Source organism: Pteropus medius, unplaced genomic scaffold (assembly GCF_902729225.1).
Source record: "Pteropus medius unplaced genomic scaffold, Ma_sr-lr_union100, whole genome shotgun sequence".
NCBI lineage: Eukaryota > Metazoa > Chordata > Mammalia > Chiroptera > Pteropodidae > Pteropus > Pteropus medius.
In genome coordinates, this window is record NW_024348527.1 from 1,436,037 (window position 1) to 1,461,953 (window position 25,917).

General features: G+C 37.4%; 1 protein-coding gene across 5 annotated transcripts in view; it reads right to left on the minus strand.

Annotated features, from left to right (window-relative positions):
• Positions 1-3,464: 3,464 nt before the first annotated feature.
• Positions 3,465-25,917, minus strand: part of MID2 (midline 2) — a 91,426-nt gene continuing 68,973 nt past the window's right edge. For 3 of the 5 annotated variants that reach the window (XM_039879729.1, XM_039879725.1, XM_039879726.1), the window contains exons 6-10: positions 18,835-18,962; positions 17,536-17,769; positions 10,623-10,784; positions 8,834-9,041; positions 3,465-8,312 (exon numbers count right to left, since the gene is read on the minus strand). In XM_039879729.1, the coding sequence (XP_039735663.1) occupies positions 7,910-8,312; positions 8,834-9,041; positions 10,623-10,784; positions 17,536-17,769; positions 18,835-18,962 (1,135 nt within the window). In that variant the 3' untranslated portion in view covers positions 3,465-7,909. The remainder of the gene's footprint in view (positions 8,313-8,833; positions 9,042-10,622; positions 10,785-17,535; positions 17,770-18,834; positions 18,963-25,917) is intronic. The other 2 variants (XM_039879727.1, XM_039879728.1) reach the window with 1 other exon arrangement.

Genomic DNA, 25,917 nt, shown 5'->3' on the forward strand with positions numbered 1-25,917 from the left:
CCTGTCTGCACAAACGCGCTTCCCTACACACGCTCCTCTATGCACCCCTCCACACGCACATCCCGGGTAGACTCTCCCCTCCCCCTCGTCCCTCTCCTTTCTCTAGGGCTGGCTTCTAGGCCCGGCGGAGCCTGGCCCTCCTCCGCTCTGCAGCTTCGCGGGCAGCGAAGTCGCTCCCAGGTGCCGCGCTGAGCTCACCCCTCCTGAGCTCGCTGCAGCCCCGCAGGCCAGTCTTACCGGGCTGCCACTTTCCTCCTCGCATCCCAGGAGACACCGGGCGGGGGGTGGCACCTCCCACGCTTGGCCACCGGGACTTCAGACGATAAGGAACACAGCCGCTCTGCGGGAGGGAACTCTCTCGATTTTCCTGTCCCTCCGAATGGAGAGGCGAGGGCGGGATGCGTTGCTCATCTTCGCTGGGCAAAGCGCTCACCTTGTTCTCAAAGCCAGTTTTTCCTTCCTCTGCTTCCTGCCAGAGGGAAGGGATTCATAGAGAAAGCCAAGGTCTTTAGGGCGGGGAAGGGGAAATGACTCAGAGAGGAGGCGGCTCTGAGGGAGGGACCGGCATGGAAAGGAGGGAGGGGCATTAGGGGGGAGGGGAAAGAAAGAGGAGGAAAAAAAGAGTGTGGGAAAACCTTGGCAGGGGAGGTTTTGAGAGTGCCTAGTAGAGTCTTGGGAAACCTGCCTGGTCTTCCCCAAATCCAGGAGCCAATGGGCTGGGTCATTTCCTCGATGCTGGCCTTAAACTCTTTTATCCTGTGCCAAAGGCAGCCATGGCCAAAACCCTTGCTAACAGCTCACCAGGTACCACAGAATCACAGAATCCGCTGGCTTCGGCCAGAGCACAAGGATGAACTCACGTGCTATGGAGCCAATAATAGTCTTTACCTTATAGGGTTGCTGGGAGGATTGGTTACTATATCTCAAGTACTTAGAATAGTGTCAGGGAAAGTGTAAACAATCAAGCAATGATAGCTCCTCTTATTACAAAGATGTTCATTTTTTGATAGTCTGTCTCCCCTCTAGATTATGAATCTCATGAGCGCTGAGAGTATGTGTTTCAGTCATCACTGAACTCCAGCACCTGACACAAAAGGAAATCAATAAATTACTTGTTGAATGAATGGATAAATGAGTGATTGAATGATAACTTGGACTAGTGGCTATGCCAAGTTCCTCTCCTCTGCCATGTAGGGGGCGCAGTTTTGGAGGTTTTGATGCAGGATGGACAAATTCACCCCTACCAGTGGGGACTCAAGCCCTACGCCAAAAGAGGGTCCCTGGCTTTACACAGGAAAGAATTCAAGAGCAAGCCAAAGAAAAGTTTATTACAGAAGGAATAACACTTCATAGACAGAGTGTTGTCTCCTCTCAGAGAATGAAACAGAGTGTCTAAAGAGCTGGGTTTATATATGTTTTTTCAGTTTCTGTGTAGAATTACTGATTATAGGAAGTAAAGAATGGAATGAACGGTTGGATTTATCTTTAACTTGTACAAGGTACAGCTTAAAGTCTTTGCTTTTCTGTTTTCCTTTTATGGTATGGGTAAGCATTAAAGGTATGGGTAAACCACTGTTAGTAATCTCTACAGGAATTTTCCTTTGATCTGTAGATTCCTCTGGTCTGGCTACGTGGCTGATCAACCAGGTTCCGAGTCTAATGGCACATAAGAGGCTATGAATTCTACTTGATTTAATATTTAGTCAATCTGTGCAGTTCTCATGCTTCTTTCCTATAGTATTCTCCCCTCAGAGATTGTATTCTCTTATTCTTAAAGAGATGTTGAGGGACAAAAGTCTGTCCTCTGAAACTTCTTCAAAGCCAAGATAAGGTTGTAGTTCCTGCCTGTAGGGAATAAATATCTCTGGAAGCCTGTTCTAAGGGCCCTAGAAGCAGACAACATGGGGTTGTTTCAGTATTTGGAAGTGGTCAGAAGCCTTGCATGGCCACTGTCTTTGTGTGGAATTGCTGTAGCCCAGAAACTATAAATTTAACAAGAAGATTGAAAAGACAAGGGCCAAAAATTAATAATAAAACGAAAGCTGCTAGAGGTACTGATAACTAATTTATTTTTCTAATTATTGCCTTTGAAGGAGACTGGCCTTAAAGAACAATAGCTTGTTACTGAGGGATAGTTGTGGGAATTTTGAACCAGGGATATGTGTCTGAGGGGTAGTACTGGAGTGGTGGTATGGAGTTAACCTAAGACAAACCTCACAATGTACGAGGTGGCCCACTTGTTGTTCTGCTTTTAGGTTCTAATTCTATTCTACCAGCATTTGCAAAGAATCTCTTATGTAAAAGTCTGGTAAGAGCTTCCATTCTCATCCCTATGTCTGCAGTAAAAGCTTCCAATTTCAGCTACCACTAATAGATCAAAAATTATTTAGGAAGAATTATTGAATTGGGCATCCACTAGTTATAAATGTTAGGAATACTTTTTCATCTTAATATATCCCCACAGAAATGAGAGCAGTACTAGGAACATAATTAGTAATTAATAAATACCTCTTGAATGGCCAGGTCAGACCAGTCACAACTGTGATTTGTATAGTGTCCCAATAGTCATAGGAAGACCACTTTGATCCCCCACCCCTGGAAATTCAGTGTAAGAGAGTCATCCTCATTAGCTATTATGATATATACAGTGCAATATCCGTGTAACAACCTACTTGGCCTCTGTTACTCCTAAAATTTATAACAGACCATCTCGTCCTCACCTACAGGATAAGTTTCACTGAGACTCTAGGACCAACCCTATTCCTAGGTAAAACATAAAAGACTCTATGTCTGCTCTGGTCTGGCATGTTAAATGGAGCCAAGCTTTCCAAAAAGCACATCAAAACAAACATAAAAACTTAGCTGTGGGTAATAGCCCCTTATCCAGCTTTTCCCCAGGTTTCTCTCCAGTTAGACTACCAACCGTGATATTCAAAATTCTTTTCTCCCTTATATTGTAATCTTCTTGTTTTGGGGCTTTAGTTCCAGGCTCTTGGTCTGACAACCTGTTTCAAGTCACTTCTCTAGCTGCCATCCTTGACTGGCCTGCTTCACTTCACATTGTATGCCCCCTTTAGTCTCAGTGCAACCACAACTCTGATTAAAGTATGCCCAAGCCCAGCTCTGAGGGATCTCTTAACCCTCCAAGGCATCTCCTACAGGCCAGGAGTTGAACAGCAAGTTAACTCACTTCTGGCCTTACCCTGAACTTAATAGGTTCCAGCACTGGGATTTTCTTTGTTGTTCCTTAATTCCCATCTTCTGCCTCCAACTCCTGAAACTGTGTCATGTTTACTTGGGCCCTATACCTTCATTTTTAAAAAAATCTTTCTGACTGTATCCTGCTCCTGAAACCAAAGTCTTCAGGATTGGATCTCAATTTCCATAAGCCCTGGACCCTCTCTGCCCAAATCTCTACCTGTTATAATTAATTCCCTTCAAATCATTAAGACAATTCCAGTAACTCATGGTTGTATTCCTTTTAATTTCCCCCAATTTACACTCCAGTGAGAGAAAATCAAGAACTCATTAATACATATATATTTATTTAATTCATAATATAGCATTTTAGGTGTGCTGGGATGTTTTAGAGGGATGAGGCTGTGTAATCCACAGATGCTCAAAGTTCTGTTAGTAGGAGAGACACTATTGGTCCAGAGCTCCCAGTACAAACAAGCCTGGGTTAAAATATTTGATAAAAAATAGTTCAACAATAGTCTAATAAATATTCCGGCGAACAACACAGCATATATCTAAGCTGGCAGATCAGACCATAAGAGGAAGTTTTACCTGACTTGATGGCAATCGACCTGATCAACCTGTAATACATAGGCAAATGCAGCCCAATGGCTCCAAGGCTACAATTGGCTTCACAAATTTAAATTAGTGTGGGAGTGGTTTTTATCTGTCAGCCTCACATTCTCCATTCTGTAGAGAAAAGGGTATCAAATATTTGAGCATATCAAAAAGTCCATCCATGGATTGCTCCATCCAGGTAGTCATATATAAATATGTAAACCATGGAAGTTTAGAAAATTTACCTACTGTATTTTAGCTGAAAATGTGTAAATGATTTTGCAGCAATCTGAATGACACTGCATCCGAAGTTACACAATAGAATTAGATGATAAAAACACATACAGATGCAGTTACTCTTACTTACAAGTAGCCAGAATTCCAATGTGGCATTAAAATTTCTTTCATATTCTCAAAACAGATTTAACTTTATTTTCGATTATTTTTGTGCTTTCTTCAATAAGACAGTATAAAAAGTGTAAATAAGCATAAATTGCAGACAGAGAACAATTTGTTAGCAGAAAGGATTGTAGGAGAATATTGAGTAAAGCAACAATAATGAACACTTATGGAGTTACCTTCCTGGAAGATGTTAAAGGTCCTAGTCCCTTTGTCCTACTGGGTTTAGCTAAAGGTAGTCAATGCTCCTCTTTAGGTCTCTGGCATTACCAGTACCCTATGAGAGTATTAAGTTAACTGAAGTATGTGGGATTCACCATACCCCCACCGAGTACTTTCCACCATGTTGTTTCTTGGAAAGCATTTTCCATTATTTGACTCAGAAACTTCATTGCTTACCCCAAATCCAGTTTCATTTCCTACTTCATTCAGTAGGCTTAGCTCAGTGATTTTTGGTTATAACCAAAAGTTAAATCCACTTTCAAAGAACGAAGTTGAAAAACATTGAAAAGTTATTGAAAAAAAGGGTGCCACATGTTCCACGTAATTCCCCAAGTATACTTCCAAAGAGCTTTTGAGGACAAAACTCATTTATGTATATGAGTCCAGAGACATCTGCAAAATAATATCAATATAGCCCAAATGGAGAAGTAATCAAGCTTTTCTGTCCAGGAAATAATAAACACCAATATAGATATCAGAGTACAACAGGGAAATTTGATCATTCATTCACTCATTCATTCACTTATACTTTTGTTCAATAAACATTGCCTACCCAACTACTCTGTTCCACACACTATGTCAGGTGTTAAAAATACAAGAAAAACAAAAGACACAGTCCCTGCCCTCAAGGTATTCACAGTCTAGTAGGGAAGATGATTCTCTTACGTCAAACTTTTCTGTGCATCAGAATTACTCGGGGAGCTTGTAAAAATGTAAAATTCCACTCATGTGTCCAGATATTCTAATTAAGGAGATCAGGGGTGGGATCTAGGAATCAATTATTTTAACAAATACTAAAAATAATTATAACATGTGGTCTGAAGGCCACACTGAGAAACGCTGCTATCCAATGTAATTATTGCTGAGGGAGTTGTGGGGTAGGGATTCTCAGGGTGTCATGGGAACTCTGAAGAGGAGAACATAACCCAGTCTGGGGGATCAGCAATTAATCCGATTGAGAGGTGTGAGGTGAGGAAAGGTAGTCCAGGTCAGCGTCAAAAGTAGGGTGGAGAAATTGAAGCTTTGTCTCAGAGAACTAAAATCTAAAGGGCACTAAAATCTAAAGGACACAAAAAATGAATGGTGTAGGAGACCTAAGGACATGGTAAAGGAAATTGGACTGCGATAGAAGTGCAATGTTTTGCACTTTTGGCATTTTAAGTATACTTCCTATTTTTTACTTACTGTGGGCATAAAAATTGTTAATAATGCCTCTTTTCCAAGCTCAGAGAACAACTTGTGTAATATAGTTAAGCTTGGCTAGAGTAACCAGTGTTTGGGGGGGAAAGTGACAAAAGATGAAGCTGGGAAAGCACATAGAGACCCGAAAAGCCAAACTCTAAGTAATTAGGACCTTCTGTTGAATGTTATGAGAACCAGTGAAAGGTTTTATAAAGGGGGGAAATCATATTTAGTTTAAGAATTTGGGGATAGGCCATAGAGAAGAGACCAGAGAAAGGTAGAAATGAAAAGCATACATTTTAAAGCACCACTACACTCTATTGGGGCTGGGGCTGGTGGGGAAGAGCTTGATGTTTGTTGTATGCTTAAATAAATGCCAGTTGCTGTGCTAAGCAGTTTACATGTGCTATCTTTTTAAATCTTCACAACAGCCTTGTGAGTTAGGTATTTTACAGAAAAGGAAACAGAGGCTCAGAGAAATGAAGTACTTGCCCTAGGTCATACTGCTAGTAAATGGCTGAAGAACTAGGATTATTTTAGTCCAAAGGCTATGAGCTTTCCATTACAGCAAAGTATTTCCCAGCACTGCAGAATCTTAACTGAGGTTGCTCATTTCCTGATTAGCGGTTAAGTAAATATGTTTTATTTTTCAACTAAAAAGCTGACTTTGCCATGAGATATATGTTTGAGCCTGCCATCTGTATCTGCTTCAGTCTTGCTTTCCATGTTAGGTGAACAAACAATACAAAAGCGTTATTTAGGGGATTTATATAGATTATTTTGTCTCTCCTACAAAATAGTAAGCCATTGGCAGCAGAGACTCTGTTTGATCAGTATGTCTGCAGATGTGTGGTACCTAGCATCTAATAGTTTATTGAATTAATTAATGAATGAATGTCCATCAAGGTGGTGCAAAGGAAGAGGGGAGAAGTTCGGGCATTGTTTCAAAGCTGCAATCTGGGGGCTGGTTACAGCCACCGCTTTGTAAAACAGTAGTATTTTCACAACTTCCAAAACGTAGATTCCTTGAAGCTGACTCAGCTCCTGGAAAGGAGAAAGTTGCGGTTCTGACATCTCTGATCCCTGCAGTGGAACTGACAAAAGCATAGACCATAGAGTTTGGTTCCCTTCAACCAGGACTGGGATAAAGTTGACATCTGCATTTGCCATGAAGTGTTGGCTAAGCAGATGAGAGTGTAAACAAGGTGGCAAGAGGAATGATTATCTAACCTGTTAAAGAAAACGAACTGTTCTCAGGCATTCTTAACACAAGTACATTTGTATGCAAATAGTTATTGCATCACTCTATTCTTACTGATTAAGTAATTAAGGTAGGTTCCTAAATAAGTTCCATTATGCAACTCTTTTTTAGCCTAATTTTAGTAACTATGTACTTGAAAGTAAAAAGAAAAAAAAAACTGTATTTCTTTGAAATAGGGTGTGACAGAATTTTTAACAATTCAGAACTTCTTCATTAGGTAGCATCAGTGAAACTGCTACATGAAACACTTCTACCTTGATCAGTTTTCCATCCAGCAGTAGCATCTCTTGAGCAGTCTTGTCCTTCAGTCTCTCCTAATCCAACCTAGAGCTCTTCCTACCATCTATATCATTGCATATGTATGTGTATGTGACAGGAGGGAGAAGAGAAATGTTGACTGTTCCCTTTAGGGGACAAAAATGAATGGTATAATTTATTTTCCCTTCTAGTATATTTCTCACTCAAATGATCAAATTAAACAGTTTATTATGTATATATAATTATAAAATGAATAAATGACATATATTATTTATTCATTTTATATATATTACATATACACATACATGTTTTCTTTATAATAAATCCACAATTGTAGGTTTTATTAAAAGCCACATATAATATGTAATCATTTGACACTTCAAAATTCTACTGAGCCAAATTGGCTAGTACTTGAAAAGATGACATTCCCCTTTCCAGCTGGCTAGCCCCTTGTTCGGAGCCTCCTTCTACATTATTTACCTACAATTACCCTAATTCCTTCCAATATCATTTATACTCCAAATCATTGGGAATTTTCAATTCTCTAATGATGAGAGGCTTTCTCTAAATTTATTCTTCAATGGCTTGAACCCAGATAATTTGTTCTGAGAAACTCAAAACGCTAATTCCAATATAAGCTTTAATTCATAAAATTAAATCTAAAATATCTAGTTATTTTGGATGTTTCCAACGAACTTTATTTTGTATGCTGTATATTGTACACTAACTGAGGTTTAGGAGGGAATGAACTGCTGAACTGGGGAGCCAGTGAATTATATGCTCTCTTGAAACTTAATGGCAAGCTTTCATTCCAGAAACATAAGGGGACTCTTGAGGCCTGCAGTTGCATTCCTGCCGCTCAGGGTAATCAATAAAATCTGGGGCAGGCAAGCCAGACAGGATCATTAGAGATTTGTTCCAGATTGTGAATGTTGGACAAACTGGAAGAATGAAGGTCACATCAAAAGTATGAAGATGGAGAGAGTTAGCTGGGTCATAGAAAGAAAGCATGTTGTTGTCATAATCCAGAAGGACACCCAGACGCTTCAACTGTGGGGGCACATCCACCAGCATTTCCTTGTTGTTATGTCTCACTACGAAGTTACTATTACATCGAGAGAAGACCCATGAGGAGGCATTCTTGCCAATCCATTCATTCTTGGGAGCCGATTTGTAGGCAATGCCAATTGCATACCTGTGAGGCAGTGGAAAGGAGAGATCAACATTTATTAATGTTCTGAGTTGTGCTAGACATTATAGAGCAGCAGTCCTCAACCTTTCTGACACCGGGGACCAGTGTTCCTATGAGAATCTAATGCCTGATGATCTGAGGTGGAGCTGAGGTGGTGATGCTAGTGCTGGGGAGTAGCTGCAAATACAGATGAGGTCCTCGGCCAGGGGGTTGAGGACCTCTGCTACAGAGGATATATAAGAAATATAATACATGTTTCTTCCTTAAATAGTTTATATTTAGATCCATAATGTTGATTCCACTAGAGCTTTAAAAAGTTTTCCATTAGAGTGGTGTAGTAATTTCCAACTCCTAGCTCAGTATATTTTCCATGATTTTATTTTAAAAGGCTGTCACATTTTTCTAGGAGTGGTTTTCATCACATGCCTTTAAATCTTGACTTACTGATATTATGTTTGTTATAGAATTAAATTTCACAGGAACCTAACAACAGAGGAGATAAGAGAAAAGCGAGATCCACTCACCATGTTGAGGAACCCATGACTACCTCCCAGTAGTGGCAGCCACTGTCAATGAATATATTTCCTGCTGCTCCATAGCACCCTGTGCCACTAAACCTCTCTGGGGTATGGCTCTTCTTCAGAGAGCTTTCATCCTTCTCCATCTGCAATCCATCATTGGAGATCTTCAATTTCTTGTGAGTCATTTTGGGGTCCAGTTTAAAGGGTTGGCCTGAAAAGAAAAAACACATGAGGAAGTATTTAAGAATTCTTTGTCTTCCAGGACCATCAGTATGATGATCATTCTTGGGTCAGTACAAGTTGACTGTTGCTTGGATTATATTAAGGAAGCAGGCCAGAAGCCACCATTTTCAATAAAATAAGAATATGCTGCCCCCTTCATAATATGAAATTAAAAGGACATTCTCAGGGTTTCATGTTCTCAAATATGTTTTTCACTTAGCTTTATTTCAATCAGTGGTTTGGGATTTGAGTGGTTCTTAGGGGAAGGAGTGTTTGAGGTGAGACAAAGTGAGGGAATTGATGAGATAATTGCTGCTTGGAGGCAGAACAAAACTGAAAATAACTCAACAACAGGACAATTTTTTTTTTTGCTCTCTTGCAAACGGGATGTAAATAACATAATTAGGTAACTTCATTGGAGTGACTATTGCATCATCAGTGATCAGAGAAAACATTTTTTGTGTAGGGTCATTTACAGCAGAGAACTCCTTATAGTCATATGACAAAACCAGCTAATAAGAGCCAATTGCTGAGTATGGCAAGAGCTGTATTATATAAAATTTGTCTGTGGCAGACCCTTTTGGCAAATGCAACACCCATTTCGTACTTGTTTTCTCTTATCCGTTTTCACTGTAGAGGCAAGGAAAGCTAAATATTCCAGCATCTAGCCCCCCTTGCTGCTAGGAGTGGCTAATAAGATGGATATAGTTGGAAGCAGAAGTCAGACGGGGTGGGAGAACCTTCTGGGAAAGTGCCTGTTTTCCTGACAAAAGGGACAGTCATCATATATACCAACCCTTTCCCCCTTCTTCCTATAGTGAAAGAAAATATGACATCTAGAGGTCATGTTGTAACCATGTGGCAAAAATCCAATACATGAAGCAAAAGAAGCTTGGATCTTTTACTACATCACCAGACCTGAGCTGCCTACCTTTAAACCTCTTGCTATGTGAGAGAGAAAACAATACCTTGTTTAAGCTACTAACAAATACTATTTGTTACATTAAGTTAGTTGAATTTCTTGTCACTTGCAGTCAAAAGCATTCTTATAGGTGTGGCCTCTCTGCAGTAGAGTTTTACCAGAGTATCACAAATAGAGTCATGTTCCACATAACAATGTTTTGGTCAGTGACTGACCACATATACGATGGTGGTATACCATACAATGGTATGTAGTAAGCTATAACTGTCTGAATTTGTGAAGTACACTGATGTTCACACACAATGAAATTGCCTAACAACACATATCTCAGAATGTTTCCTCACTGTTAAGCAGCGTCTATCTGTAGTACCCTTTTACTTAACTGTTTCCTAAGCATGAGGGTGTGGTGAGGAGAAAAACTCTTCACTAACATCCTCCTAAACCATCAACTATTATATGTATATCTGTGTCCACATATCTCCCAGGGGCACGAACAAATCCCTTGCCCAGAGCACAAACTACAACAGTAAAGCTCCTCTATCAGGACTTCTGCTGTCTTGCATGGCTATAGGTGCCTGCTCAGGCTAAGTGTACTCCCTAGCATGGAGGGGAAAACTGATGTCTGCTTTCAGAATCACCATAACGTACTGTTTGTTTTTAGTCGGGTAGGTTCACTGTTCCGGCTGCCTGCTTGGTTTATGGCTTTAACAATGAAGATGTAGCGTGTCCCACTCTGGAGTCCGTGCACTGTGTAATGATTCTGCTTAATGTTGGGCACAATCATCCAGCTATCCACTGAATTATACAGGCCTGTAACATGGTGAAAGACAAGAACATTAACCATGCAGGTGATAGAAATAGGATGAGAAGCACATTGAAAATTCATCATAAGCCCTCAAAAGTGAATTTCATTTTATTTTCTTGTGAGTCCTGAAAGACATAATGAGACGAACTTCCTCTGTTTCTTTTTTCTCATGGAGCTAGGCTTATGCCAGTTCCCTTGCTTGTGGTAATTGAATGTAACCACTAGTAAAAGTTAGGTTATTTCAATTTTCTGCCAAATAATACAGGAAAAGTTACTCTACAAAATCACAGAATCATCTCTTTTATGGAGTTTCTAGATTGAACTCCAAAGGTCCAATCCTCTGAGAGCTGACTCTGGCCTCGAATGGATGGAGCAGTCCTGTGCAGAGCACAAGAGCTGAATGGACACCGAGACACCATATTTCTCTCATTTTACAAATGAGAAACTAATACGAAGAGAAGAAAAGTGACTTGCCCAAGGCCCCAGATATCTGGTGATGGTGCTGAGAGTAGAACCCTTGTCTCTTTAATCTTAGTCCAGTGTTCTCTCCACTACATCACAATTCATGGGGTGGAGAACAATGTTTTTTTTGTTTCTGTAAGGTAGCAAAGCTTACAGAGCTTATGGTACAAGTCTTCCACCCCACTCGCACCCTTACTTCCAATACTAGTTGGGTTCCAAGGTATCATAGGAAAGCCAAGGAGGTGAAATATCATCTCCTCACTTGAAACTATCCAGTTTTACCCCTTCCTGGCTCTGATTCCAATATTCATTTAGGGTAGGGTGGTCCTTAAAACATTGTTGTCTGGAACCTTCTTCCCTTCCACACAGGGAAAAGGATCAGAAACCTAGGTTTCTGCTTTTGAAACTCTTTATACCATAAACATTGACTTAAACAGAGAAAAATACAGAATTAAACATGTATTTGGCTAACTTTTAGTGAAAGAGAGATCAACATTCTAGTCTATGGATTATCTGGATTTCTCTCTTCTGTTATCTGCTGTTCAGTCAATTTACTACTTTTTAAACACAATTCTACCAGAGGATGGAAAGGAAAGAGCAAGGAAAAATGAATGGTGCTATGCAGCGACAGTAAAGGGTTTAAGTGAATTTGAAAATCTAAAATAATAATGAAATTTTTGAAAAAGATCTTATCATGAGGTGTTTTATAATTAATTTGGGGAGAAGTAGGAAAAGTCTAAATTCAAATTAGAAAGAGAAGCTTAATGGAGGGCAAACAGATATGCTGTAGAAAGAATAATTGGTGGAAATGTTTGGTGATTCTTCTGAAAAGACAATAAAAGATGAGAGCCAGGGACAAGGAAGATTTGGTTGTCTATGTACCAATGCACAGTATGGATTGTAAACTGAACATGAAATTTTATTACAAACAGGGAAATACATGATCTTCAAGATATACTTCTAACAATACAAAACAAAAATAAGTGAACTTCACAATGAAGTATTATACAGGTTTAAAAAATAATGAGGACAATCTCCAAGAACTGGGATGGAGTGATTTTCAGGATATATTGCTAATTTAAAAAAGCAAATTGCAAAAGTATATATAGTGTGCTACTTTTTGCAAGAAAAAAAGGCAAATAAGAAAACATACATATGCTTGTTTGGAGCTACAAAACAACAATAACAACAGGAAGGAAAAAAAAACAGAAAATAATAAAGTTGTTACCTACAAAGACGCGAGGGGATCAGGATTAAAAGGATATGGGAGAGAATGACACTTCTCTGAGTATACTTTTTTTGTACAGTTTTCCCTTTTGCAAACACGTTGTTGTTTTGAAAATTCAGAAATTAAAATGAAGTCAATATGATTGGGAAGAGTGGGGACTAAAACTGAAGGAAAACTGAAACAAATGAACCCAATTGCATTATAAATAAAAAAACAACCACATCAAAAGGATGGATGGGGGCAAGAGGAGATTGCAGACAAGTCTTGAACTAGTGTTTGTTTTGTAGTGGTGTGGGGAAAGCAATTCAGAAGCTACTATAGATATATTACGGGAGTGAGTAAATGAGTGCATGTGTTAATGCTATTGGGAGCCAGGGTTCTCTTCATAGAAGTAGGAATATACAAATATGGAATGGTGAAAGGAAAGAAAGAACCTATGGAGATAGACTAGAATTGGAGGTATTGGTATAAACTCATGATTTCTAAAATATACGTGTGTGTATGTGTGTGTGTGTGTGTGTGTGTGTGTGTGTGTGTGTCGCGTCTTTCTTAGCATAATATGTACACATATGTTAATTATATGTGTATACATATTATATGTATGGATATGTATATGCACATGGGTGTAAATGCATATTTCTAGTCTACAGGTCTTGGTTTCGAATACCATTCTCTCCCTAAAAGGAACCAAGATTGCTTGGGAAAATGGCTGCTTTAAAAGTTGGGGCAGGATAAATTCAAAATGAGCCTAGAAACTTTTATTATGCTGGAGAGTAAGGAAGTGTTTAAGAAAATGATGGGAGAACACAAGGACCCAGGAGTCAGCTTAAAAAGCTTCCATTGACTAAATTTAGGCAATGTGAGCACCAAAATAAGTATAGGCAGTAAAGAATTATAAACCTTTGAAAAAAGAAAATTCAGGAGTCCATGCTGATAAGCAGATAAATAAATAAACAGAGGGTGGGGCTTTTGCTTTCAGTAGAATGCATAGTGCCAGATTGCAAATATGGAAGGGAATGCTTGGTTGGAAAATCATTGAAATGATCAATGTAAAGATTGGATCTGGCAAGAATTATTTATTGATGTTAAAACAGGAGTCGGGGTAGGATGAGTTTGATGAGGAAGCAGGATATTTTCATGGTCTTAAAGTATTACCGCAAAGATTGCTTATTAGTTGCAAAAGGAAACTACACAATGAAAAAATCAGGCAATACCTTTGACCAGGTGATCAATATTAGCATCACTAACGAAGGACAAGTGGACATTATGCACATCCAGATGTCATGTCCTAAGGAGAACACGTCTCCTCTGTGGTATTCCAGCCACGAATGCATAATCTGACTATAATTGTGAGGAAATATCAGACAAACCTCAAATGAGGAATATAATAATATATAAATAAAAGGGCATTTTTTAAATGTTAATATCATTAAAGACAAAGAAAGGCTGATGAAATGTTTCAGATTAAAGGAGGTAAGAGATATGATAATTAAATGCAATACCTGACCCTAGACTGTAAAGGACAATATTGGGTCCTTTATATATTATAAAGGATATTATCGGGTCAAATATCAAGATTAGAATATAAATGGCGGGCTAGATAAAAATATTGCATCAACGTTAAATCTCTTAAAGTTGATAATTATACTGTGGTTATGTTAAGAGAATTTCCTTATCTGAAAAAACATACACTGAAGAATTTAGGGGTGAAAGGCCATAATGTATGCAATTCACTCTCAAATGGTTAAGAACAAAAGAGAAATAGAGAATGCTAACGAATTTTAAAGGAAATAGAGCAAAATATAAACAATGGATGAATCTGGGTAAAGAGTATGTGGGCATTCTTTGTGTTAGTCTTGCAACTTTATTTTGAAATCATTTCTAAATTTAAAAAAAAAGTAAATCTATGGATCCTCTGGGTATCACTGAGACTTGGTGAGATGGGATTTAAGACTGAATTATGGTAATGAAAGTATACACCTTGTTCAAAAGGGAAAGATTACAACATAGAAATACATGAATTTAAGCATAAATGTGTAGTGGAAGATATTTGCATGAGAATGAAAAGGAGAGGAAATAGAAGTTATATCTTTGTGGCAGTGTGTTATATACTTCCTGGCCAGAGGTTATAGCCAGAACTTTCATAATGCAAAACACAAAATTAAAACAGAGAAGAGATATACAGTAATGGGGAAGACAATCATCTAAACATCTGGAGAAATTCTCATTCTGCTAACAGCATCGTCTGAAACATTATTAGCTTGCGATAATTTCACATTTTAGATGAGGTGGGGATAAAGTTAAAAATAAAGGAAAAAAGTTGAAAAAAAGTAAGAGGAGCTATTTATCCTGACAAAATTCTAGCCAACAAGGATAAAATTTATGGTTAAAGAAAACGTGGGGCTTGACTATTTTAAGATTCCCCATATAAGTCGTATCATAGTTATTTGTCCTATGTCTGGCTTAGCATAATGCCCTCCAGGTTGTCACAAGTAACACAATTTCATTTTTTTTAAGGGTGAAAAACATTCCATTGTATGCATATACCACGTTTTCTTTATCCATTCATCTGTTGATGGACAACTTTTTAATGTCAATTATACCTAAGGAAAACGGTATAAAGAAAAAGAAAACAGAAAATCCTCAAGGTAAAGTAGCTCTCAGAACTGAGGATCAGTCAACAGTAGCAGGCCAGACTGGCAGGTAGGACTAAAACCTTAAATCTTCATGAATATTTATTCCTAGTAAAACGTTTTCATCTTATCTGCCCATTGCCATCCAAAATTTTGCTTCAGGGAATTCCCTTGTCCCAGTCCTGTTCCACTTTTCTATCAATGATCAGAGAAAGACATGGAAAGCAGGCTGGAAGGGGAAGTAAATGTATTGGAAGGCAGAAACTGGATTCAAAAGGATTTTGGCAGGTTGAAATGAGGAATCGAAACTAACCAGAAAAAGTGTAATAGGGATGAATTCAAGGTGTTGTGTTTCCATTTAGAGAATGAATTGAACAGGAATAGAATTTGAAATTCCTAAGGATTTCAGCTGATCAAATGCTCAGTTAATGTACAAAAAAAAATAATCTAGCTATTCCTTGTGGTGGTCATATCACTTTTGGAGTACTATATTCACTTTTTTGACAGTGTATTTTATAAAGCACTTTGATAAATCCGAGTGTGTCCATAAAAAGGATACCAAGATGGTAAAGTAAAGGGTTTGAAACTGTCACGTGAGGAACAAAGATCTGAGGATGTTTAGCCTGGAAAAGAAGAAAAATTAGAAGAGATATGAGAGCTGCCTAAAATTATCTTAAGAACTCTCGTATGAAAGATGGATTAGGTTTGTTAGTGAGACATAAAAGGGCAAAACTAGGACTAATTGGTAGCTGTGCTTTGATACAAGGAGCATTAAGCTTGAAGTCTGACAGGCTTGGGTTCAAATCTCGACTCCATCGGTTTGCATCTCTGTGACCTTGGGCAACTCATTAAACTTCAGTTTCTTCATCTATAAATAGAATTAAAGTGATCTATTTCATAAGGCTAAGTAAGAACTCATACTAAATAAGGACTAAATAAGATAATGCATGTGGGAGCATTTGTAAAAGGTAAAACAATATATGCATAAATTATTATTGTCATTATTATTTACTAGTAGAGTTAGGCCTTTTATAAGGAAGCACTAACAGTTATTTATAGCTACACAATTGAATGGGCTGTTTTATTAGAAGTGAGCTATCCATCACTGGAAACACTCAAGGAGTGACAGGATGATCATTTACTGGGTGTCTGGTAGAAGGGAAGAAGATTAGACTAGATGACTTCTAAGGTCCCTTCCAATTCTAAGATACTATAATCCAACTGCTATTAAGAATTATCCTTTAAGCTTTTCTTTACAAAGGACTATATAACCTTGAAAATAAAGATGACAGCCTTCAGATCCTTGTCACTTCTTTCACTTCTTGGATTTATTCTCAACCTCCCAGAGACCACTGTTTCCCACATATTGGGAAGAAAAAGCAAGGTTGCTAGCTCAAAGACTTTCCAGAACAGGAGAGACAAGTGCAAAAAAGCATGTCGGGGAAGCCTTAGAGTTTGTGACTTCACAAACTGAAGAAACACCCAGGAACACCCAAGAACACAGCTACCTAAGCCAAGTGGCTTAGGTTGGAGCTGCACGAGGCAAGTGTTTTATAGAGTTTGACCTCAAATGTCCTCTCACCTCCTCACCCCATCATGTGCCCAGAATTGTCACAAAACAGGAAAAGGAAGCCAATCGGGAGGATTTCATTGGAAAAACTCCCCTCATGCAAGCCTGTGAAGTTAGACATAGAAGCATACACAGGTAAAAGAAACTACTAATTAGCAGTTATGCAGATGCAAACTTAGGATGAGAATCAGTTCCAGTCTTGAAATCCAGCTTTAATTCTGCTTTCATTTCCATTTTCCCCAGCACATTGAAGGGAATTTGCAGTTCAATCCCTCTTGTCTGGCAATCAATCAGTTAAATTCTGACTCTGTCTTGGGTTGCTTCAGTTCATCAGAAGGTGAAATTATAATATGTGAGCTAAATAACTGCTCTTTGAACATTTTTCATTTTGTGGCCCATTGACACATTTTTATATTTGGTGTAATTCTAGAAGAAAGGGAGAAGGGATAGAGTGACAGAGGCACGACACTTGTCACTATATTCACTAATAAAAATCAGTGCAATAAAGGAAGTAGTAGTCTCTGAACATAATGTATTTTTACCATGACAATGAAGTGGAAGAAGAGTCAAGGAAAAAAAAGATGTTCACATACATATAATCAGCAATGATGGTGGCTTAGCTACCCAGGAATGAATTCTGAGCTACATTCTGACTTGGGAGAGTGGAGTGACATGTATTAACTGAAGAAAGGCTAAGGATTACACAAACAAATGGGAGTGGCCCCAGTGACTGCCCAGCAAGGAAATACACAACTTGCTGATGGGTGACAGGTCAGTAAGGTCTTTGCAATGTCCGGGGGGGAACTTAAACTGTCTTAGGAAACACTGTTCTAAACAACCTAACATGTCTTACAAACACTTGCCTCGTGGCGCCCCGGCCAATCTTGAGCAGCTTACTGCTTCCTTACATTTCCTTATCTCTGGCCACAGGCCCCAACTACACCATGACTTACTGATGAAGTTAGCCTGGCCAGTGAATATGGTGTACTGAAGCTCATAGGAGCTGATGCTGAACTCATCATCTGAGATCCAGTGGACTGTAATGGTGTCATGGGAAGCAGTACAGAGTTCTTCTCGGATAGATGGTGGGTTTGGGGCTGTAAGGAAAAATGGACAGAAGGTAAGGAAAGCACACTCTCTGTTAGGGATTTTACAATGGTTACTCTTGCTGCCCATCTTCTGGAGAGGAGATTTTCTTAATAAGAAGCATTAGATTGCACATACCATACAACCTGAAGACCTCAAGTTCCCAAAAACCATTTTTTGCTTCAACGATAAAGATATTTTAGGCAAAGATATAAACCTAATTTATTTAGATAATTGCCTAGTTGTCTACTCTGTAAAACCACATGTGTAAATATTAGAGCAAAGTGGTCACACTGTTTTCTTATTATATGACCTTCAAACTATTTCTTTTTATTTCAAAATAAGTTTCACTATATATTTTTGGCCAAGTGCAAAATAATATGCATTCCCTCATCAGTAAAATGTGGATGATAATTACTTCATAGATTTGTTCCAAGGACTCATGATACAAAATTAATATACAGTGTCAGGCATAAAGTTGATGTTCAATAAATGACAGCTATTTTAATATATTAACAAAAATAACTACAAACACAAAGTTATTGCATGCATGTATTTTTCTCATGAAATGATCATTCAAATAATTCTAAAGGTAGTCAGCATTTTTAAAAGGCTGGTTGTACTCCTCATTTTCTAAAAATGTCTGCAAGCCAGACTTTTCTTATATTTTTCTTCTTAATCTGCTAATTCTTGTTTCCTTAAAATCATTTAAGTGGTACCAGTACCCACATGGAACATTTTCTAATATTCCATAATTGGCGCTTGAGTTCTACCCCCATAACAAGCGACAATACATTACTGATAGGTTCATAAGGAGAAATCCATCAGCAACTTTTAGTTTTTTTACCTTTAAGTATGGATGGTATACTCATTCTGCCCCCAGAAATATTTTACAAATCACGTATCCTTTCTGTTACAGAAACTAAAATGTGTTCCATCTAAAAAGATACGTGTATCATTTTATAGGTTATAAAAGCATTTTCATTATAAATATTGTCTTTTTCAGATTATTTTAAAGTAAAAGCACAACAAAGGAGAAGGATTAGAATGGGAAGGAAAGCACAGAATTTTCACACCTGTTAAATAGTCCAGCCCCTCCAGTAGTTTCTTTTCTCTGGAAAAATCTAAAGCAAAGTTTTCAAAGGCATCATTAAAATTGATGTCTGGAATCAGAACTTGAGAAGATGCAGTTGCCATAGCGACCCTGCAAAAGAGAAAAGTACATTAATATACATCAAAATAGGTTTGCAACCTTATTTGGTGTTTGATTTCTGGTTTAACAAAGTGAAAGTAACTGATTTCTGGGGCGTGATTCATTAAGTGAAAAATATCATATCTGTGCTTTTCCAATGGAAACTATTTAAATGTTGATCATCAGGAACCAATTAAGGATTATACCATATTTGTTCACATATGTTCACCCCTCAAACACACTCCCCCATCCTGTCTTAATTTTGAGAAGTAAATACAAGATTTTTTTTCCCTCTGCATCATTTTCCATCTGGCAGGCAGCATCAAAACTAAACCTCTGAAGGCTTGGTAAGAGCAGTTTGAGAGATTTTTTTCTCCTTCTCTATGCTAATCAATAAGCCAGCACACTGGGGCTGATTTAAACCCTTCCCCTAATACTGTACTTTATTTGATCTTTCATAACATTTACATTTAATTTTATTATTCTCTAATTGTATAATGTTATGCTGGTTTTATCTCCTCAGCTAATTCTAAGCATCTCAAGAGCAGGGTTCATATTTTATACCTTATATCTTCCATGGTTCCTAACACAATGTTGGACACATAGTGAATAAATGTTGAATGAATGAATAACTGAATGACTAACAACAACACAACTGCTAATTGAGCATTTAGTATTTTTACATACATACTTTACATACAGATACACTTTACATATATATATGTATATATTTTTTACTTACATTATTTAATTTATTCCTTACCATAACCCTGTGTAGTAAATGTTATTTTAATTTTATAAGTGAGAAAGTTGACACATAGAAAGGTTAAGTAACTTGCCCATGGTCACACAAGCAGTAAAGGTCAGGAAAAAAAAAAAGAAATATAACTGAACATGTGTTCATTGGCTTCTAAACTCTATACCCTTAACGATTCAGACAGTTCCTTTTAAAAAAAAAATAGGTATATAATTGCATGCTGGACCATTCTTAACCATGATTACACATCAGAATTATCTTCAGGAGCTTTGACCAAAACATACATGTTGAGGACCTGTACCAGACCTCCTGAATCAGAGCCAATGAAGATTCTTGAGCATACAAATGACAGAATAGAAAGACACATTAACTTGGCGACAACATTGCAAGTTAGACTGGAGAGAAGCAGCATTGGATGTAGAAATACCAGGGAGGAAACTTTCATGGTGAACTAGTTGTAAGGGGATGAGGAGTTAAACAAATATATACCCTCATGCATGTATACCCAGCTACACATCTACTAACAATATCTCTTGGTTGTTTCTAAAAATAGAGATGTTTCAAGAATAAACTGCAGGCCAGGATAAACAAATGAAAGACTAACTTGGTACAATCTTAAAGTCTCACATGGAATAACCAATCTTCCAGAACTTAACGAGTAAGAAGACATATTTTTGGCCAAGTGCAAAATAATATGCATTCCCTCTTCAGGGCAGGAATTAAAGCAGAAAATTGATTTACGAATTTTTTTCCTGGCCTCCCCAATCTTCTTTATTCCTTCCTTCCTTCCACCCATCCATCCATCCAACACTTACTGAGCCAAACTATTGTGCTAGGCACTATACTAGGCAGTAGAGATACACTGGGAGAACAAGTTAATTGTGGTCCTTGCCCTCACAAAGCTTTCAGATCATGAAGGAGCAAGACATTAAATAGGAAATAGAAGTGCTGCTACAAAAGGAGTGGAGTATACACAAAAGTTACCTGGCAGAGACTCAGGCCCCAAGGGAAATCTCCCCAGAGGAAGTTCATTTTAAGCAATAACCTACACGAAGAGTAGGAATTAGCTAAGCAAAGATTGTGGATGTGTGTGTTCTCTCCTGCCTGAAGGCTGAACAATTAGCAAAGTCACACAGGGCCTCATAGGCCATGTTATAAACTCTGCATTTTATCCTAAGACCAATGGAAGCCATTGAAGCCTTTTAGGCAAAAGAATGATACGCTCAAATTTATGTTTCAAGAAGAGTACTCTGGCTGCAGTGGATAGGCTGGAAGGGGTCAAAATTGGAGGCAGATCAGATTTTAAGGTGTCTAGAAATGAGAAGAAAATAAAGTGGGGATAGGAGTGTAGACAAATAGAACAGAAAGTTAATTCACAAAATATGAAAACAAATAGCCAACAAATATACTAAAAAGACCAACTACATGAGAAATCAAAGAAATGTAAATTAAAATGAGACAGCATTTAAGATCATAAATAATGACAATATAGGAGCTTTTATACCTATGTTAATTAATGCCTACATATTTTTATTAGGACTGAAATTGATTCAAAATTTGGAGGCCAATTTAGAATTAAAATCAAAACAGTTTAAAATTTAAATATTCTTTGACATGACAGTTCTACTTCATGTTTTTTTACTATGGAAATAACTGAGATGTATGCAAAGGTACAACTATAGGGGCACTCAACACACCGTATGTAATCCAATTGTCTAACAATGGTGACAGAACTAAGTAATGCATTATATGTCAAATGATGAAATACTATGAAGCCACCAGAAATCAGGTTATACAATAATATCCAATGACAGAGAAAGTTTATGATATATTGTTAAGTTTCAAATGTAGGGTAAAATACAATATATAGAGCATGAACTTATGTTTGTGAAATTCTATGTATACATACACATATATATTGGGATACTATACTCCCAAATAGTGGCTCAAAAGTTATGGATGCGTTAAAAATGACATTGGGGTATATGTGTGTGTATATTTCTATGTTTAAGCAAAACACTTTAGCTATCTCTCAAGGCTTTGATCTCTTATTGGATTATATAACAAGTGTCATTTGTAAAAGAGGAAGAGTATCTCTCCCAGCTAGAATTTCATTTTAACTAAAGTCTTGGTCCTTAATATAATACACTACAACGAATAATAGTGGAGAAGAACTTCAGACTCTGTGAGAGAACAGTGAGAAAGATATTTAAGTTGGGTAGATGATTCTCAAATCATACTGCATAGATAGTCATCTATTCCACCTACCCCACAGGCTAGACCTGAGCTTATTAAAAGGAGATTTAGATACAGTTGGAAATCATCAACATCTAGATGGTAATCAAAGCCCTAGGAGCTCTTAGTTTGCAACAGGGAGAATAAGTAGTAAAAAAAAAAAGGAAAAAGGAGAAGGAGAAGGAGAAGAAGAAGAAAGGAGGAGGAGGAGGAGGAGAAAGAAGAGGAAGAGGAAGAGGAAGGAAGAGGAGGATGAGGAGGAGGAAGAGGAATAAGAAGGAAGAAGGAAAAAGGAAGAAGAAGAAGAGAATAACCTAATATGAAGAACTATAGTATTAAAACAATAGATTTAGGAAGAGTTGTTCACAAAGAGAAAATAAACCAGATATATAGGAAGAAAACCAGGAGTGTCCATGGAAACTAATGGCAGAGGAATTTCAAGTAAAAATGGTCAGTAGGGATAAATGCTACTGAGAGATCAAGTAAGATGAAACAGTAAGATAAAATAAATAAAAGTGTTTACTATACTTAGCCACAAGGTATTCATTTGGTGACCTTGGAAAGAACACTTTCAACAGTCTGGTAGTGGCGGAAGACATTTCTGAGAGTTGAAGAGTAAATGGGGATGATTAAATACAGTGGTTTAAAATATGTTTTATCTTTGCTCTCATGAAATCTCACTGAAATGACAGTCAAAGAATAAAACATTGTAAATTCACAAAGACAAAGACAAAGAGAATGGAAAAAGAGATTCCAGCAAGTAAGAGATTGTCAACAAATGTTTGAAAGCTAGAAAGGGATAGATGAGTGATAACCAGCAACAGATCAGAGAAAGTTCAGTCAAGAAGCCAACAACATCAGTACCACAGACAGTTGAAAGTTTGCATGAGGAACAACTAGACCCCAAGATTCACTCAACCTGAGACTATCTCTCCCCTTTTCAACAGAAGATTTGAGGTTTACTTTCTGCAGAGCTTTGACACTATACTAAAAGCAGTTTTAAAACTCTCATCTTTCCTTCCCTGCTTGCCTCCCAGAATGATGGCAGCCAGGCTTATACTCTTCATCTCCCACCAGAAACATGAGGTTGATAGGTTATTTCCATGGGGAAACTGGCCCAAGAGAAAACACCTACAGAGCTGACACTTGGGGTCCCCATAATAAAAATCTGCCTTATAATCCTATAATAAAGTTCAATAAGCAACAAACTATTCCAATCCCCGTAGATCTTCCAGTCACTTTGAAGAGCTTAAATTCAAACAGGAAGCCATAAGCTTACCAGGCATTTAGAGAAAGACAGAAACTAAAACAAACTAACAAAGAAAAGGAACTCGGAGGAAATTAAAACAATGTGGAGTTTAGAAGAAAACTTTAAAAATTATCATTAATATCCTCAGGAAGATAAATGAATAGTTTGAATCCACAAAGCAAAGAAAGAATGCTAAAAAAGAAGCAAAGGTCAGGAAAGAAGTTATATAAATAAAAATATAAATGCTTATATTAAAACTTTAATAGGTTGGATGAAGAATTAAGGAAACATCTTAGATGACAGAAAAAAAAGACAGACATAGAAAATAAGAAACAACAAAAAAAATTAAGTTAGAGGGAAATCTAAGATGTCCAACATCTGACTAAATAGAGTCCTACAAAGAGAGAACAGAGAAAATAAAGGGGAGGAAATTATTAGTGAATAATGCAAGAAAAATTCCCAGAAGTAAAAGTCACTAGTCTTCAGATTGGAAAAATCCACTTAGTGCCTATCAAAAGTGAATAATAAAAGACCCGCACCAAAGCATTTCTCAGTAAAAGTTCAGAAAAACTGGATTAAAGATAAGACCTAAAAGCTTCAGATTTTAAAATATAGGTCATATTCTAAGATCTGGAATTAAAATAGCAGTGGACTTCTCAACACACCAATAGAAAAGAGACAATAGAGTCACGCCTTCAAAATTACAAGGGAAATTTATTTTCAACCTATCAAATGTGAAAATAAATTTAAAAAATTTTAAAACAAAAAGTTCTCAAAAATTTACTTCCTCTGTACTCGTTCTTAGGAAGCTATGAGAAAATTTGTCCCAACAAAATTAAAGCAGTAAAATGCTACATAAATGGGAATTCAGGCAGAGCCCAATGGAGTCCCTAATTAAAAATACAAGGCTGAGAGTCCAGGGAGACTAAGTTGGTTGGAATTCACAGGGCAGAGTACCAGAGATGAGAAAGCTGCACATATAGAATTCTGGAGAACTTCAGATGGTTCTCTACTGGTCTTCAACAAAATAGTGATCAACACATACATGTGAGGGAAATGCCAAGTGCAATAGAAAGAGCCATCCAAAAAGATAGATAGAACGAAACCTGGTGCTTACACAAGGCTAGGAATAGTGTCTGTTCCTACCAGCTAGACTGAAAAATCTCATGATTCATGGGGCATTTTGTAGAGTACCCATAAGGGTCTTGCCTCAGTAGTGGGGATAAATTTCCCCTAAACTAAATACTTCTCTGATTCCACCTAACAAATCTTAAAAGCAAGACCGAAAGGATCAAACTATTTTCAAGTAACTTAACTGAACAAATCTTAAGAATATTTATAGGAATACAAAAATACACAGCACCCAATAAGATAAAATTCACAATGTCTAGCATCTAACCAAATATTACCAGACATGCAAAGAAGCAAGAAAATATAACCCATAATGAAGAGGAAAAGTTGAAACTAACCCAGAACTGACACAGATGTCAGAATCAGACATTAAAAGAATTATTATAACTGTATTCAAGATGTTCAAAAAGCTAGAAAAAAGCTAAATATGTAAAATAGAAATATAGAAGATATAGAAAGATCTAAATTGAACTTCTAGAGATGAATACTACAATATCTGAGATGAAAAATACGTTGGAGAGGTTAATTACAGATTAGCCATTACAAATGAAAAGGTTAGTGAATTTGAAGACTTATCATTGGAAACTATTTTAAATGAAACACAGAGGAAACAAAAAACTAAAAATAACTGAATATAGTATCAGTGAGCTGAGGACAACTTAAAGCAGCCTAATATACATATAATTGAGGTCTGTATAAGAGAGGAAAAAGGTGGTATTAAAAACATTTGAAGAAATGATGGCTGAAAATTTTTCCAAATTTGCAGGTCAACTGTTGATTTCTAAAATTGAAAAAATAGCAATATAAGGATGCTATTTAGAAACATAAAAGTTATACCAACAGAAATACCTCATAAAGCTGAAATTGCTTGGCTTTGTTGTAAAAGTATAGACTATGGCACTAGACTTCCTAGGTCTGAATCCTGCCTCTGCCCCTTAGTAGTTGGGTGACCTTAAGTAAGTCACACAACCTCTCCGAGCCTCATTCCCTCATTTGTAAAATGGGGATAATAATAGTGTCTATCTCATAAGGTTTTGTGAGAATTGAGTTGATACTTATAAAGGCTTAGAATAATACTCAGCACAAAGTAAATGCTCAATATTATTGTTGGAGAGCAGAAATTGTGGTGAGGAGGAGATTGTTATTTCTTGCAATAAGACTATTAGTAATATTTGACTTTTTACTACGTACAAGTATCACTTTAATATAAATAACTTAAATATTTAAGAAGAGTAAATTAGAGGCGAGGAAATGGAAAGTCTTTCAAGAAGTTTTCTGTGAAGGGAAAGAGAGATAGGGCAATAGCTAGAGAAAGTATGTGGTAAAGGAAAGTTGTGGGTATTATCTTTTTTAATAGGAGAGAGATGAACGAGTTTAAAAGTAGATGTGAGGTCAACTAGAGAGGGGGAGAAATTGAAGCTATGGAAAAAAAGAAGGCATGTGACCAAAGCACAAATAAAGGGAAATCTCTTCCATTATAACCAGAAGGAAGGTGAAACTGATGAATGTGGATGGCCAGCAGTTTGGGATAAGAAGTTAAGGAATTTATCATTTCATACCTACGACTGACACTCTCTCTCTCTCTCTCTCTCTCT